Raw genomic sequence first — 18,818 nt, forward strand, 5'->3', positions numbered from 1 at the left:
TTCTTTTTTATTAAGAAGTCTCAAGTGATTTATGTTTATTTATAGACACCTAAATCAAAATTTGCGACTGCGGTGGGCCAAGTTGACGCACATTTCTTTGAAATCAAACTTTCGTCTTTTTGTCGTCGTTTTTTTCTTCTTGTTTAAAAAGAAAAGTTCCAGCTGCAACTTTTTAGAGATCATTTATGAACAAAGTTTTCTTTTTCTTTTGCTTTTTAATATGTTTGGTAAAAAGTTTTTGGTGACGAATAATGTTTTGAACATTTGGCATTGGACTTTACCATTCATAATCGACTTGAAATATAGCACGTTCTGCCAAATCTATATTCCTTTCGCCCAGGGGGGTTACTACCATCTCTTAAAACAATATAATGTAAATCATACTTTTTTTTTTTGCAGGAAATTTAACTTTTTAGGTAAAATATGACAAGTTAACAGTTGGTTTTATACAATGGATAACCAAAAAAATAATAAGGGTATAAGTTTGTTCAACTGTGTATGACGGAATATTTTACTGTTTTAAGGAGGAAATAAAACTTTCCTGAACTATGATGGTTTTTAAAAGATGGTGGTAGGCCCCCTGGACTATGTTGGAACGTCTGTTATACCTACCTTACTGCACTTGTGAAGCAGAACAACAAAGGTACAAGATGTGACATAAAAGAAAGTTAACACATTTATGCGTCGTCTATAAACATTGAAAGTACTTCTCTCTCTAAATATGTTAATAGAATGTTAAAACAAATTTCTAGTCTTTTTAGGTTTAAGCTAGTTTATTAAGATAAGTCTATACTTACTAATATAATAAAAAGGTAAAGCTTGTAACTTAATTTCTAAATCTTAGGAAATACTGAACCAATCATGAAAATTCAGACAATCAGAAAGCTACACTATTCAGGAGTGCTATAGGCTATATTTTATTATGATTGAACAAAAAGCGGGTGAAGCCGCTGTTAGTGTTGTATATAAGTATTGATTGAAGAACACCGTGTCATACGAAACTGATTTGTTTAAATATTAGAATGACTTCCGTAATATGTACAATTTCCATCCAGTCATCTTAAAATGATAAATTGAGATATATTTTCAATCTTTGGCAATGACACCCATAATACAGGAATTTAGTGTGTCTGTTAAACGTAAAAGCGTTTAATTATTTAAACGACTAGTCTTTGTATAAACCGCTCTCAGTTCTTGTACCAACGGTACATAGTGACAAATTGTTGTTAGTGTTAAGGAAACAACAAAAGTTATTTTACTTAGGTAATTACTTCCCGTATTTCGCTTGTCTGTATAAATGTACATTAAATGTCACGTTATATATGTAAATGTAATATTTTTCATACAGATTTCGTCTTAAGGAAATAGTTTCTGTCCTATAACCCAAAATTGGGTCGTCCCATGGCTGCCATTGATACACAAAGTTGAAGACACGAGTATCCAGACGGAACAGAAATCTTAAATCACTATTTAAACGTCGGCCTTTTTGAGAATCGAACCCGGAACTCCTGCAGTCGTCCGTAAGCAACTCCGTTCAGAATGGAATATCAAGGTGGTAGATCAAAAGTAAATTAGCCGGTACCATACCTTCGAAAGCACCTTTCTGCTTCACGCTAGAAATAGGTGTAGGGGTGTTACTTCCATGGTATTACTACTCGGTGGTAGTGCCTCCATACTGGATCTTACCACCCTTCGTCAGGTTACTAATGAATCGCTTCTGTTTTCTTTATTTCCTTTTGTTCATTCATATATGTCAGTATACAATAAAACAGATAAAATTAATTGGTCAGCCAGTAATAATAATAATGCATGAATCTTCCATTGAGGTAGTCCTCGTATGTGCATATTTTAAACTTTTAACAGAAATTAACGGTCTGTAAATTGTGTAAACGGTGCATAATTATTTTATAATTAAATTGTATATTACAATAAAAATATTATTAAACTTATACTGCTAAATGACGAGTATATTTTATTCTCTATTAAAATTTATAATCGGACATTTCGCATACTATAACAAACTATTAATTTGTTTTAATCTGCTTCACGGTTGGGTTGGGCTCATTAAGATTACCGTTTTTAATGTCTATCGTTTTCCCACGAGTTCATGTTATGTGGAATCCATTGATATTCATTTGATAACATCTCAAAAGTCGTTCATGTACCTATTTCAGTGTTTTTATACCCACCTTATATGTGTTTTCATAATATTCCAACCTACCATAAATCTCGAGAGAGCTATACAGGCAGCAAAAAGATTTATGACGAATCAGATAGATTCCCAATCGAGGTACGAACTAGTTGAAAAAAATTGAAAAGCGTCTACATGGCACAAGATCCCCGTGATACTTTACCAAGTAGGGAAAATGCAGTGCAGATCTAAAAGGAGTGAAAAAGTCAAATCGCGTGAGAGGAAAAACGAGTTATTATTAGTCGGTTGAGAATCGCGAGCTTGCTTGAGCTCTGATGCTATCATAAATAATGCGGCGTCGCGGCGAGTGCGGGGAGGGGGGACTTAAGAGTCAAGGCCGCACGCTGCCCCCGGTCGACGCTCGCGCCCCACTTGTCGCTCATCCGCCCCTCTCGCTCGCACGCCCGACGCGGCCCGACGACGCCCGAGCCGCCACGAACTAGACCTTCTATGCGCGAGCGCAACGAACAGCTGAGACGTAATAGCATAACACACTGACTCGGTCATCCGTGCATTCAACTTTTGATTGCCTTTCTTTTTCAAGTCTTTGATTGATATGGAAATGAAAATGACACATGATTTGATTATTAATTTCAGGATATCATTAAAAGATTATTCTTTTTACTTTTTGTAAGTTCTAAATAGGGACTCACAATTTAAACTGTTTATTTGTTAAATATTATAGTATCGTTAACCACGTTAAATTCATTAATGTTAATTTTCTTTAAGGATTTATTTTTTAATTTAAATTGCAATTAGGAAAATTAAATAACAATAAGAGAATTTAAACCAATCAAACGAATCATACCTAAGTAAACAACCTTTGTACTAAGCTCCGTAAACTACATGCGTCAATGTGTCAGTAAATTGCTAGTCACCCAGTGTCAATACTGTGACCCGCGTCTAGTGATCCAAACCAGTTAACCATCCCAGACACTTTCACCACAGCGGCGTTGCGTCACTAACCCACAAAATGTTATTTAATACCACCATTTACAATTTACTGAACCCATTACGATACGAATGTTCCCACTTCCAATATGAGACACCACTGGTACCAATATGAGACGTTAGATCTGAAGATTGTGGAATATTTGCATATTAGAAAGTAATTATCACTATCAAGATGAAATACAACATAGTGAATATATCTACCTACATTCATTATGTAATCAACAAGACTCGTATGTTGCTAGCGTGGACTATGAACTTAGAATTGTATAAGGAAACTCGTGCGCATGTTGCAGCCGTTTCAAAGTCAACTCATTGTAAATATTTTAAATAAAACACAAACAAAAAGCGGACTTTTGATAACATTGTAAAATAGTGACTTTCAAGTTTTAGAGTCTGCTAAGATTAAGCAATCTCGAAATATCAAGTTAAACGTGGACGGCACTATCAGAGAAAAGGTGTTAGCGGAGGTCGAGATATTGCAATATATACAACACTTGTTTAACGATGTACCTATTACTGTTACTCATCATCATCATCATCATTATCATCAACCCATTAATGTCCCACTGCTGGGCACGGGTCTCCTCTCAGAATGAGAAGGATTAGGCCATAGTCCACCGCGCTGGCCAAGTGCGTATTGGTAGACTTCACATACCTTTGAAAACTTTTTTTTTAAAGATTTCTCAGGTATGCAGGTTTCCTCACGAAGTTTTCCTTCACTATAAGCAAGTGATAATTAATTTCTAACACGCACATAACTTTGAAAAATCAGAGGTGCCTGGGATTTGAACCTCGGACCCCTCGATCAAGAGGCCGAGTTTCTTAACCACTAGGCTATCACCGCTTACTGTTACTAGACAGCTTCAATTTGAACTCTTGAGGTTAACATGAAATCTCACTATCGATTCGCTGTGATGAAACTTAACTTGACCTCGTTTGTGACTGGCGGAGGCTTAAGTTGTGTAAACCATAGTTTACCTTCACAATATATGCATTTGTAGAACAAAAATGGAATGTACGGGCTAAAATATGCGTTCGTTTGCGCGGATACGTTTTACGGACTTAGTGACAAACCAACAAAGGTAATACGTTTGTTTCTATAGGATCTATTAATGTACTATTATATAATACAATCTGCTCCTTCTACAAAATGAAATCAATAAACCGTCCTTTCTAATGACATGGGATTGTTTTTCCTTAGAGACTTTTGTAAGTAACTCTAAAGAGTAAGTTTTACCCATAAATTGTCCTGTAAGTTAGCTTTACATTCAATTCCGAATACAACGAGATATGAATAACTGCTTAAATGGACTGCCACAGTCGTACCACAAAAAAATCTTACATAAATTTTCAAACCTAACTTACTTTGCAGTTTCACTTACCATGAGTTTCTAGCCTACAAATACACCCTATGACACCTGCTATTAAACAAATACAACTACACTCATGTTATAATCCATCAAGCCGTAGGCCACAGAGCGTGCCAAAGAAATAGACACCCAAAAACCATTGCCCTCGTGGGCAGTTGAATAAAAATAACCTTTGATACTATCTACACATTATCCAGATACTATCTATGATTACACTGTAACAATAATAGTACCTACTAAAAGTACCTTAGATCGTGTCAGTTGATAGACACAACTTTTGGCTCTCATAACGTAATGTTCACCGACAAGTTTCTGTGACCTCATCACACCAAAAATAGAGATTGCATGTAATGTTCTCAAGAGATATTGACACCGCTTGCTTTAAAGTTCGTTCACCACTCGAATTGGTCTATATGCGAATAAATTTGATCTACTGTATTTAAATTCGTACAAACAACAGGTTTTAATATTTAAAGATTTTATTGTTACTGTTTTCAGGTAAGGGAACTGTAGGGAAATAAACATTGATCTGTTAAATAAAATAAGATAAGATTAGATTAGGAGTCTAGACTAATGTTAAATAGATTTTATGCTTACTATGGTGTTCCCTCTCATGGATATTAACAATAAGATAATTAATGGTAGCAAAGCTAAATGGTTACCATTTTGGATAAAAATGACTGTCTGCTGTTAACATAATCTCCTATTTAACTCATTGCTCATTTGGGGCATTTTGTAAATTGGATGAGGAGATTGCATCGCCAAATTTGAGGTAAAGCCCTTTTTGTACCGTTGAAAAACCCTACGTTACAGCGTTCCGAGAACATTTCAGGAGGTAGGATGTTGCTTAAAATAAAATCCTAAACTAGAATGCCCCCTTGACCCTTTAGCGAAATATAATATACTGGAGATAAGTAATATATTATTAGTTCGTTTTTAATTTTTTGTTTGCGAAAAGTATATCCGATGAGTACAGTAAGTCTGAGATCACGGTCCGGAGTTCGGGTCCCACGTGGAACTAGTTTTTTCGCAGCGCTATTTCGGCCGGTTGCGCAACCCAGGTACTCGCTCCGGCCACCGACCCGCGACTTAATGGACATAATAAAAATGTAAATAAATTTAATGAATAGACACAACCGAGGGATCTCAGTATGCTTCCAGGATTAACGTATCTTGTTTGGACAAGCAATGGACGCTCGTCCGTCCTTCCGTGGGTTTACGTAAAAAAATGAAAATGTTGCCTTAAGGGATTTTAAAGCAAGGGACTTAAAATCATATTTATAAATACTTGATTACAGTATCGTAGGTATTTACATTTTCCTTTTTTTATCAAAAAAATAATTTTAAAGAAACAATGCAACCAAAAACGGTTGTTTGAGGAAGATGAGGTAGTCCTTAACGTTGTTTTAAATTACAAAATATTTTTTTAGCTTTCAGACGTAACTCGGTAAACAGTCCTGAAGTACCCGTCTTACTTTTTATGGAGTTCCGACTGCGTGATTGACAATTGCCGATTATATTTCCATCGCGCATCGCACACACTTCTTACGCATTGAATACCAAAATTGTACATACTCATTAGTATGCGGACGACCGCTCTACCCTTTTGTTTGGGCAGGAAACGTCCACGCTGCCCGAAAATTACGCTCGTATTTCGTTAAAACATCTTCGTCGAAGGAGCATCGATCGGTAAAAATGAAAAATAAACGAACATCACCCGTCCGCCGACTCGACAAATGGTTCATGAAATGTATGCAAATTTTATAGCGTCCGATTTTAGATGTTCTCGACACCCGGCGCCCCTGGGCCACCGGACTCGAATTCATTTATTGCGCAGTTGCATTAGCTGATGCATAACTACGATATCTGTTTGCCTTCGAGGAACCTTATAATAAATAAAAAAAATATAATATACGGGTATACATGGCGCGTACATGTGATTTATGTTACTCAAATTTATTGGTTATACTTAATTCCATCTTTGTTATTGGCCAGTTTATTTTTTATATAAAATGGTTTTTTTAGCGAATCTGAAGCAATATTCTTAATTTGTATGGATGGTTTTGTGAGACCTTTCTGTGCGTATTTTTTTCAGAACAATTTTTGCACATATTTCACGTAGCCGATTCAAATGTTCTAACAAACGTACCCTTTTCATTCATACCATTACTAATTTTTCTCATCATTGTTCCAGGTCGCGAGGAACTGTCGCCAGCGTCAAGTGTCAACGGCTGCAGGTCTGACAGCGAGGCGAGGCGGCAGAAGAAGGGTCCGGCGCCTCGCCAGCAAGAAGAACTCTGCCTCGTGTGTGGCGATCGGGCCTCAGGATACCACTACAATGCGCTCACGTGTGAAGGGTGTAAAGGTAATGGAAATTTTAAAATAAACATATACTTACCTAGGTTTATTTATGTTGAGGGTGCCATGGATACATACAGGGACAAGACAGGACAAAATTTGTCCGACAAATAACGTCTTTTCCCGGTCGGAAAACAGGGGAAAACAAATCAAATTCTGAGGCGTATTTCCTAAATTCTTTCCAAATAATTACGATGTACGATAGCCCAAATCAAAAGATATTTGAAATTTTCGCGATAAATGTTTTAGTCTAAAAGCAATCGTCTCGGGGCAATCATTTTTAAAACGGTAAGAAGCAATATGGCACATCCGACAGAAAGGTTGAAGACCGGAAATAACTGACGAGAAATAAAAAAGTGCTTTATTTAGATTGTTCAAAACAAGGAAATTCTACTTCCAACTAAATAACCTAAATCAAAACTTTCCAAAAGTGTTTTACAACAATACCTAAGTAAACAAAACGAACAATAGTTGTATTAAATACGAGATAAGTGTGACACTAAGCAACATCAGCGTTTAGTGACGTCAATAGTCTTCGTGGCATGATTACAGGCATATCTTAGATAATGGCGGCGCTAAGTGTGTTACCATAGTGCATTGTTTCAAGAATAGCTTCGTAAATGGGTTGAGTGGTCAAGTAGTCAGCACAACATTAAATACTATGCTTTTTGTTGGAAACACAAAGTAATTGAATTTGAAGATTTTTTTGGATTTATGAATGTATAATTATATTTTAGTGAAGAGTTTAATAATTGTGGAAGTCTTCCATAGTCGGTTCCGCTGTTGTTATCAGTCAAAGATCAGTTTAAAAAAGTTATTTTGAAGTCACCGTTATATATTGGACTTAATGAAGGTGGTAGAACCCTTTGTGGTTCGACTCCGGCGGCATCACCGCCACACCTATTTCTACCTTATAACAGCAGTGTTAGGCGCTACTGTGTTCCGTCCTGAAGGACGTAGTAAGGGAGAAATACTTTTCCGAGGCGTTCCAGCTTAGTCCTCAGGGGTAGCGGCGCATCTGTGGCCGACCTCAGGTAGGAATATCTAATCCTATCTGGGGATGATTACAGATGTCCATGGGCGGCAGTAGCCACTTACCATCAGGTGAACTGCATGCTCGTCTGCTACTCCTATATTATAAAAAAATAACGTTCTACGTATGTGAACGTCAGTTATTAACTGATCAATGAGAGGAGCGCAAGTACCAACTACTGAGTTGAATGAAGCATTTTGCTGATCAAGATGATCGATTTTTAATTGTACTACTAATTCATTGGTATTCCGTAGCAATTTAGCGAGCTTGTTTACTAAGGCATCACAACGGTCGAACCGTTTATGCCAATGGGCGTACAATGGTCGCTACTTGTGTATAACGTGGCCTACGTTGAGTGAGCAGTCTCCTGAATTGGTGCTTTGTGCCCTGCGTACGCATTGTGTGCAAGACACGTCACAATACCGTCTACTGCGCGTCTGCTCCTTGATTCGGGCATCAGTTAACCTTCAACTAACACGTGGGCATAATTCTGTTATTGTAGCTGATAAGGTCTGGCCCGGAAATAAATAAACTTCGTTTTAAGTAGGATCGATGGATTTTGTTTGTAAATCTCTTTCTTAATTCTTACTACTCGTATTGGCGATATTGAAAACTAACGATATTGGAAATTCATTGATAGCCAATAGATAGCAATGTCGATAGAGTTCGATTAATTTGTCGTTATTTCAAGTAACTGACGTTTTATCTCAATATACAATCTAAAACAAATCTTGATTTACTTTCACTACTCGAAATCATTATTTCACATCTGGCGAAAATATAAGTACACTCACTCACTTCATAATATTTATTGTCAAATGTGAAAGTATTTTTTCAGGGACATTGATGTTAATAACAGTACATATTATCTGATTAATAGCTGAGAATGGAGTTCTTAACAGTTTCTATCTTTGTTCCGTAAATATCTAGAAAATTTACATGAAAACCGCAAAACGACGAAGTTGCGCGGTAAGCTCACAGTAATAATCAAACCTAACCAATTTTTGCCAATGGGGTAAAAATATCCCATTTAGAACTATGGTAGGCGAAGATCGGTTAAGATAGATTATTGCTAAGGGGCGTAAATAAGACGTCTAAATTTATCTCCCATGAAACATCGGCTTCAAATTTGAATATCCACGAGACAACACGTCAGCGACTAGGGGTCGCAATACCGGACCATCTAAGCAAAACCGGTATTTTCGGTACTGACCCCAGACAAATCCCGGTATTCCGGTTTTTTCGATATTTTCGAGATTAAGATAAAGTTACTAATTTTTATTAAGCATTTTACTATGTAATGTTAATTTAATTAGTGGAATTCCGAAGGAAAATAGGTCCTATTACTTAATACCAAGTTAATTACAGAAGTTTATGATTTTATAACGACGTTATGAGTTCCGAATTCATCAATAAATGAATTATATAAAAATATATGTGGAAAGCTGAAAAAAAATATATCTGTAGTCGTGCACTCTTGACAGAGTGGTCGTGGCATGATGATGACAACTGGTCAGTCGTCCACAGCTGCCTTGAACAGACGCTATTGCGATCCTTCGCCACCGCCTTCTATGCTGGCCGTGCGGCAACACTCGACGAGGGAACACTGTGTGCTAGATTTTATAAGGTCTGTTCAGCGAGTAGGCGATCTGCCGCGTGACCTCTTTCCATCTACCTTTCACGGAACTACAACCGTACTACTGAGTTCTCGTCCCTAAATATGCGGCCGAAATATTTTAGTATTCTAATCCAGATAATCGTAGATCCAGAGAATAGTGGTGCCCCTGCCCAGAGATGCGAGCAGTACTCCATGTGGGGCCTCACTTGCGCTTCATAAAGCAGAAAGAGTTGGCCCCCAGTGAAGTACTCCTTGGCTCTGTTCAGGACGCCCAGGTTCTCTGAAGCCAACTTGACTTTAACTTCCAAATGACTCCGATACTGCACGTCACACGAGATGTCAACTCCCAGAATCCCTACACTTTTACCAATGGTGAGCGGGGTACTTTGGAACTTAGGCGCTATGACGAATGGGGCTTTTTTAGCGGTAAACTCCCGTGCTATGATCTGCATAGCAATGAATGCCACCGGTTAATAGCAGCAAATCATTGATATGCAGAATAAAAAGCGTGGGAGATAATACAGACCCTTGGGGCACGCCAGCGTTGATGAGCTCCGTGTCTGAGCAGCACCCGTCAACTACGACCTTAATATGCCGCTCAGACATAAAGCTGGCTGTCTATGTGCACAACCTCTCGGGAAGACCTTAAGATGGTAACTTCGCGAGAAGGACCCTATGCCAGAGCCGGTCAAAGGCCTTAGCGATGTCCAGGCTTACGGCCAATACCTTCCCGTTGCTCTCAACAGCTTGTTCCCAAAGGTGAATGAGGTACACAAGAAGATCACCAGCTGATCGGCCCTTGCGACAACCATATTGGTCTGTCTTGGTGTTTTTTGATATGTTGCGGTTCCTCCAAATCTTATCAAGCCTATCGACAGCAGATCTTGTTAAAGCGAAGATCGTGTTGGCGGGTTGTTTGACGCCTATTGTCATAATTGTCATTGTTATAAAATATTTTGAAAATATATCATCTTCCTCTAAATGTTTCTTTTATTGTGATACACTCAAGAAATATAGCATAAAACTATAGTTACTGCACTTCCTTGTCGACCCTTTTGTATGAAGTGTAATGAAAATAGTGTGGGCCCAGTGTCGTGGTCACTGTCCATTTTCCCAGACGCGATTACATATGGTATGCAACATGTCAACCTCGAGTTCATCCATTGAACGAAACACTTCAATAGGAATATCATCTATATTAATTGCTTTGTCGCGTTTTAATAAGTTAAATAGCAGCGCGTACTTCATCTTTGAATATACATAGATGGTTCTTTTTGTATATCATTTTTTGGCATATGTTGTGTATAAGGTCGACTATTAGAGAAAAGTGATATGAAGTATTTTGCCATACATTGAAGATTTCCTTAATTTCGGTAACAATCACACCATCAGAATCCTCTATAGCCCATGTTCTGGATTTAAATTGATGGGTTATACATCGGATTTTTTAAGAGATCTTTTATTTCAAATCGAACCTTTTCTTTAGCTCTCCGACGAAGTTATACAATACGCCAAGTCTCACCTGACATCCAATGCTGATGTTTGTTGATTTTCATAGGTTGTGTCGATTGTAACGCTTGTTTAATATGGACTTTTGCATTGTGCCAGAATCCATTGGAGTCAATTTATATGACTATAATTTTATTTTGTTTTATTTTACTAAAAACCGAAAATACCGAATATCCCGGTTTTTGTGAAATTAAAACCGGTATTAATAAGACCTAAATTTGGCCCGGTATCCCGGTATTTTCGAAATCTCGAATACCGGATTGCGACCCCTATCAGCGACACAGTCAGTCGTCTGTTGCACGTCTAATCCTTGGTTCGCCCTATTCACTGACGCCTATCGGACATCAGTTAACCTTCATAGCACGTGGCTTCAGGTTATTGTACTACGATAACGATGGAACTGTACGAAAACAATGTTTGGGTTTTGTTCAAGTTCATTATGCTTGTATTGTGTTTTGATGTGGTGTCTATGACCGAATTGGGTGTGATTTTCATTTTGAGAGATAATATGGCAGTGGGCTAATACTGGATACTGGTCTGAAACCTAGGTCACCAGGTTCGATGCATGGCTTGGAATCGACATGATTAAGATTTCTATTTTAGGTTTGTGTATGTGTCCATGGCACTCAGATTACGAGGATTAAGCAATTTGAGCGTGTCAGACACGTGTCGTAGCAGACAAAATAATAATTTTCCACAAAATGTTTCTTAGTCTTATATCTATCGTAACATGGACGTACACACACCTACACGCACATTATATAAAAAAAAAAAATATTCGTTTGCCACGTTACTTGCTTGACTCGCCTAACGTCTGTAGATGGTTCGTTTACATCTACATAGAAACCTTTATAATGTTTATAAGTAATGATCTCAATAGATAGACTGGGCTTCTTTGGAGTCCGATGTCCTTGGGTGACAGACTTGGGTAGTATGAACACCAATACTCTTTGTATTGTAACATCACTCATGTGCACTTTGTTTGTGCACCGCGTCCGAATGTATGAAACATGTTCACTATCTTGTTTATTTGCTTTATACGGTAAAAATTCCAATACAGACATGATACCAGTCAACGGCCTTTGCCTTTCAAGCAACCTCTGCTGCCTAGTTAATGCGTTGAGTTACTCATTGTGCTTTGTACAGACAAAACATTTTATCTTTCCTCCCGTGAGTACTTTTAAGTACATTGGTATATTAAAGAGGTAATAAACTATTACGCAGTCTGATAATAAGTCCCGTTTATGAACTAGTGTCATACCTGAGATCGATCACAGATACGTTGTTATAGTCCGCGTAAAACTGCTAGTCCGCTCTGAATTTAGAAATGAATCGTGTCGCCATAGTAAATTGTATGACTACACCTCCTCGCTACAACTTCAGAGCGGACTAGCAGTTTGACGCGGACTATACCCATGAGGACTAAGTATGACGCCTCGCGTGTCTCTTCGATATCATCTATCTATACCAAATACCTTTCAAATCATAACACAGTAGCGCTTAACACTATTGTTATAACACAGAAATAAGTGTAATGTTTATGATTCCGTAGATCACGAACGTTCTATCATCTCTAATTTTGTAACTTTGTAAATTTCAGGTTTCTTCAGGCGGAGTGTTACTAAGAATGCGGTCTACATATGCAAGTTTGGTCATGCATGCGAAATGGATATGTATATGCGGCGAAAATGTCAAGAGTGCCGGTTGAAAAAGTGTCTCGCGGTTGGCATGAGGCCAGAATGCGTGGTCCCCGAACCCCAGTGCGCACAGAAGCGGAGAGAGAAGAAGCAACAGAGGGAAAAAGACAAACTACCAGTTAGCACCACGACAGTTGACGATCACATGCCACCTATCATGCAGTGTGACCCGCCACCACCAGAAGCCGCCAGGATTGTAAGTTTTGTTTATAATATAGGAGTAACAGACGAGCATGTAGTCCAACTATACTACTATATACTAAGTGGCTCCTGTCGACCATGGACATCTGTAATCAACCCCTGATAGGATTAGATATTCCTACCTGAGGTCGGCCACAGTTGCGCCGCTACCTCTGAGGACTAAGTCAGAACGCCTCGGCAAACTATGTCTCCCTTACCACACCCTTCAAACCTAAACACAACAGCGCTTAGTACTGCTGTTTTAGGCAGAAATAGATGTGGCGGTAGTGCCGCCGGAGTCGAAAAAGGTTCTACCACCTTCAAAAAGTGTTTCTCTAAAGGCACACTTCCGTGAGTCGCGACCATCACAATTTGAAGCATATCATTCGCTAATCAGCCTCGACGAAAACATGGATATATTTAACGCCCCTCCCATACCCAGACAGTCATTCAGACGCTGGCCATGACCCACGGAAGTGTACCTTTATTATTCAAAGTAACTTGAAATATTTAAATTACTAAATGAGTAGTCTGGTTGGGTTGCATTGGAAACTAAATTTATTTCGTATACTAATTCATTTGCAAGCTTTTATTTACTTATTTACATTCACAGTAAAATGAATTAAGGTACGAGTAGAATGGCAATTGTTCTCCCTGAAAGGCATTGAAGGTGATTCTTCAATTCAATATTGATTTATAATTTTATTATTAATTATATTTTATTAAAACGCGTATAACTTTAAATTAGAGGTGTGTGTGTCTGGATGGCTCGGATCTTTCATTGAGGTACCCAGTTTCAGCCTCTTACAATCAATACATGTCTCACTTTACGCCGACTATCTATCTATCACTATCTAAAATATAACATTTTGTTTTACAGCACGAAGTGGTACCACGATTTCTACCGGAGAAGCTGTTGGAGCAGAACCGGCTGAAGAACATCGCCCCGCTCACCGACAACCAGAAGTACCTGATCGCAAGGCTCGTCTGGTACCAGGACGGCTATGAGCAACCCTCGGAAGAGGACCTCAAGAGAGTCACACAGGTTAGGCGCCTTTTCGTCATGGAGATTAAAATCAGCTCATACAATTAGGCCATACTTAAGCAACTTATAAACAAAAATTAATAAGGCAGCCATTATAATACAATCGGGTAATATGAATATTGGTCTTGTGCCAATCATCAAATCGTTTCTAAAGGGGGCTTATCAAGGGGGCATTTTTGAAAATCTTTATATGACACTTAATTGTATGTAAGGTTAATTAAAAGATACGTAAAAAAATAGAAACAGAGGTTTCATTGTTAAAGGCGGGCCTATTTTAGAAATTGATTCTAGACAACCTTAAGTAAAGTAAGTTGAAGGTCTTCTCTGTATGAGGAAGCCCTATGAACTGGGCTACTTCAAAGGTGCAAAAAGAGCTCCTTCCGATTCCGAAATCCGAGGCATAGGCCGCATAGGTGACTCTATTGGTATTACAAATGTATATAGGCGATGGTAACTTTCCATCAGGTAGCCCGTCTGTCTTATCGCTAGATTTATTTATATAAAAAAGAAAAAATACGGTAGATAAGAGGCAAATTCCTAATAATAGGCTTAAAAATAAAGTACAGAACGCTGTAAGAAATTTAATATTCAAAGCCAACTTTATATTTATGACGACGGTACGATACCTACTTTTTTGTACTGAAATCTCCAATAGTATTGAAAATTTTATTGCGCAAATAAAATGTCTTTCAGACGACCTTAACTTAAATGAGATAATAATTAGGAGTTTTGTATAATCGTTGATTTCTAAAAAGAAATCCGATTCTAAAGAAGTAAAATACTGAAGTAACTTTGATTTCAATCAATTTATAGCCACTTCTTTTAAATTATTTTATTGTTAACTATAATAGATCCTCTTTTCTATAGAAGAATAGCTTTTCTGTGAAAATATTTGTTATTATGTCGATCGCGCCAAAGTTAACTATAATGTAAAATCTCGAATTTGGTGGACGCACTGCCGTGCCCCTAGATAGATCACCTGACTTTTTTCAGTTCTAAAGTCACAATCTATCACATTCTAAGGTTGATGGTTAATCACCACAAATCATTATCATCACGAACATCAGAACATTAATCAGAACGAACTTGGAGATGTAAGACGACCGACGATACATCGATCCTACGTGGCATTTCAAATAGATCGCCTAAATTCTATTCTTGCTTGTAATCGCAACCCACATTTCAAACCTTACATTTATGTGCCACTATTATATTTTAAATGAGTTTGATATTAACTTTCAGACCTGGCAGCACTCGGACGAAGATGAGGAGGAGTCCGACATGCCGTTCCGCCAGATCACAGAGATGACTATCCTTACGGTGCAACTCATAGTGGAGTTCGCGAAGGGGCTGCCGGGTTTCGCTAAAATATCACAGCCTGACCAGATAACGCTGCTCAAGGTATAGTCATCAACTCAGCCATTACTGTCCCACTGGGCACGAGTCTTTTTCACTGTGAAAAGGTAGAATATAGTGCGGTGGAAAAATGTTACTTTTAGTTTAATCTTACATTGCTTTGAGTTAGGAATTACAACAATAGTAGGACAGTATTTAATCGCAATACGGCGTCATATTATAATAATATCTCTGAGAAACACAAAACACTTCCAGAATTACCGAGTAAGTAAGTAGTATCGATTTTGTCGTCCTTTAGACTAACTAGTAATCGACTTTACCAATTTTTAGGCTACTAGAGTTCGAAATTCGACAATTTAACTAGCCTAACCTATGTAATAAAAACAATAAAGTTTAATTCCTCCAAAAACTGTACCCAGGGCATTAAACCCAGAGTAACATATCAATATGTGTATCGTCAATCGTTTTCGCCAACAGTGATTAAAATCAAACCGGATACTGGAACCGGCTTTTAATATCAATGTCCATTGTTCCAGGCGTGTTCTAGTGAGGTGATGATGTTGCGAGTGGCGCGACGGTACGACGCGGCGACGGACAGCGTGCTGTTCGCGACCAACCAGGCGTACACGCGCGACAACTACCGCAAGGCCGGCATGGCGTACGTCATCGAGGACCTGCTGCACTTCTGCCGCTGCATGTACCACATGTCCATGGACAACGTGCACTACGCGCTGCTCACCGCCATCGTCATCTTCTCAGGTGAGTGTCCATCATTGCTTGTAGGTAACTTGGCAGGAAGTCCTTACGTCATTCAAGAGGTGAGATGGTGATATTATTTTTAACCAACGTTACAAGGAATGCCAGCAATCCTATAGTAATTCCTCAAAACGTTATAACTTCAAAAGAGTGAATAATACTATATGCAATTGATGTCAGGGTGATTTCCAGAAACGCAGATACTATCTACTAGCTAGCAACTGGTATAGATATAATCAATAACCTTGAAGGTTTGGATTTAAATTATCACTACTATTTTACCTAATTTCAAATTGAACTTTAAGGTACAGATACCACACGAGAAAGGACAAGTTGAGAAGCCGCTGGTTATTTACAAATTTGTGGAAATAATATTGTTGTAAAATGTGTATATTAGTTTTTGTTTCATGTTATTGTTATTTAAGTAAGTAACTAAAAGCTATGTTGTATATTCCAGATCGGCCGGGGCTGGAGCACCCGCAGCTGGTGGAGGAGATCCAGCGGTACTACCTGAACACGCTGCGGGTGTACATCATCAACCAGAACAGCGCGTCGCCGCGGTGCGCGGTGATGTACGGCAAGATCCTGTCCATCCTGTCGGAGCTGCGCACGCTGGGCATGCAGAACTCCAACATGTGCATCTCGCTGAAGCTGAAGAACCGCAAGCTGCCGCCGTTCCTCGAGGAGATCTGGGACGTGGCGGAGGTGTCGACGACGCAGCCGCCCGCGGTGGCCGACCCGCCCGCCGAGCTCTAGCCGAGCGCCCCCCAACGTCCCCCCGGAGAGAACCGCTCATAGACTGCCTAGTTTTAGTGAAGTGCACTGACACTGACGTCGGACGTGATATTTATAAAGTGCGGGTACCCCGCTACCCGGGTTCGTCCGTATTCGGTGACCGACGATCGTGCGCGAGATTAGTGAATATATGTGATGTTGAACGTTCGGAGAATATATTAGTGTTGAGAGTTGGGGCCCGCGGCGTCGGCCGAAACGACCTCGTCTCGTTTGGGCCGACGCGACGCTCGCGTTTGTTCCCTCACGACTGGATACCGAGTTGGTCACTCGGATACGACCGTATCGTAAGACTTCGTTCTATAAGTACACCTCCTAAATTACGCATACGTACACTACGAGAGTTATAGAGAAAATTAATAATATATGAAGAAATTATTGTATCGGGTGAAACGTTAATAGTTATGTTTATTTACCAAAATTGACGGTACGTCGATTGACCTTTTCGATTGATATATGTATTGTAGTGGTTCGCAGTGAACGTCCCGCGGCCGGCGATGCGAGCGGACTTTGTTGATCATTTACGACTGTGTTTGTTTATATATAGTTTATGTGAGACGTTTTAATGTTCAGTCCCGTCGAGTTCAGTTCCGATTCATGTTCCATTGTCCTGTGCCCGCGTCCCAAGTTTTAACGAATAATTCTAATTTATTATTGCTGTGATTACAATTATTAATGTGTTGAAATATCTTACGTAGTCTGAGATAAGTGTGTCTTATTACATGTAAAGTTCTACTGTCTTCGGTAGCTTTCATAAAAGCGTTTTCGTGTCTGTCTGTAGTTCAGTTTTAGTTACACTACGCTGACCTCTTGTTAGAAACGCCATGTTACAGTCATTGCACAGTCGATGTTACATTTTCATTGCGAATACTACAGTACTGGCCCCGTTGTTTGACGCTTCGAATTTAATTTGAAATTCATTAAGTAAGCGAATAATGGGTGTCGTTCTATGCGATGTACAGTAGTCTTCGTTGTAGGTGTGGTTTCAGTACTTCTAATTGTGTCTCATATGATCTAAATTTAGGGTTACCGGAGGCAGGTTTGGTTACCTTCTTCCTATTATTATGAGTGTTTTACATAACTATTGTATACTGTTGTTTACTTTTACATAACATTGCGTGTATGTTGTCAGGCAGCTGTTATGTAGGTTCGAGATTAGGATTGTAGTACCCACAAACTGTGCCCCTGTAATTATGTCCAGGTTAGTGTAACTTTTAGTAAAAATTTAATTTTTAGTTGTATGTACAAAGTAATTTCTTAGTTACCTATGGCAGCTGATTTATTCAATATAATATTTATTACCAAAAAAGTAATAGATTGACTTCCTCTATTTGGCTGAGCTTATTACATGGGAACAATATTGGAATAGTAGGTACTTATATGTTGGTAGCAACAACGTACACGCAACGGTATGCTTTTATCTTCATAACCAAACCTGTCTCCCTTCAATATTTTAAGGCAACATGGATTCAATATGATACAAATTAATGTTACGATACAAAGTCAACAAATTAAAATAAAGAAATTATAAACTGCCCATAAGCGATATAACCGTACGAAATGCCTTATTTCGCGTTACCTGTACTATGTACCTACATTGTTGAGAATGGAATATCATAGTATATAGAACCTAAAATTAATCGATCTCAATTACCCGTAAGTGTTAAAGCATACGTTAAGCCTTTTCAGTTTGCTGGTGGGCATTCATTGATTCGTTCAGACGATTTTCTGGTATAATTAGTTGTACAGTGTCCGTCTAGTAGGCTTTGGTGTCTCGCAATCGTCGATGCACTCTTGCATAGCATCGTCCTCATCTCGCTGTAACGTAGATGGAGTATCCGAATAGACTGCTAATGATTTTTCACAAAATCTGTCTTAGAGTTGTCAATTGACGTCAATCGCCGCGTCCAAAATGGTTTAAAACGTTAAAAGATAAGTTTAAATTGAGCTTATGAAAGA

The 18,818-nt window shown here is 38.7% G+C and overlaps 1 protein-coding gene across 6 annotated transcripts in view; it reads left to right on the plus strand.

Moving 5' to 3' along the window:
* The window catches only part of EcR (ecdysone receptor), a 346,125-nt gene extending 327,307 nt beyond the window's left edge, over positions 1-18,818 (plus strand). For 4 of the 6 annotated variants that reach the window (XM_073088156.1, XM_073088153.1, XM_073088154.1 and 1 more), the window contains 6 exons: positions 6,710-6,880; positions 12,634-12,926; positions 13,791-13,955; positions 15,198-15,356; positions 15,848-16,070; positions 16,525-18,818. In XM_073088156.1, coding sequence (XP_072944257.1) covers positions 6,710-6,880; positions 12,634-12,926; positions 13,791-13,955; positions 15,198-15,356; positions 15,848-16,070; positions 16,525-16,823 — 1,310 coding nt within the window. In that variant the 3' untranslated portion in view covers positions 16,824-18,818. The remainder of the gene's footprint in view (positions 1-6,709; positions 6,881-12,633; positions 12,927-13,790; positions 13,956-15,197; positions 15,357-15,847; positions 16,071-16,524) is intronic. The other 2 variants (XM_073088155.1, XM_073088152.1) reach the window with 1 other exon arrangement.

Source organism: Epargyreus clarus, unplaced genomic scaffold, assembly GCF_041222505.1.
Source record: "Epargyreus clarus isolate Ecla_fem2 unplaced genomic scaffold, WU_Ecla_fem_2.2 ptg000026l, whole genome shotgun sequence".
Classification (NCBI taxonomy): Eukaryota; Metazoa; Arthropoda; class Insecta; order Lepidoptera; family Hesperiidae; genus Epargyreus; species Epargyreus clarus.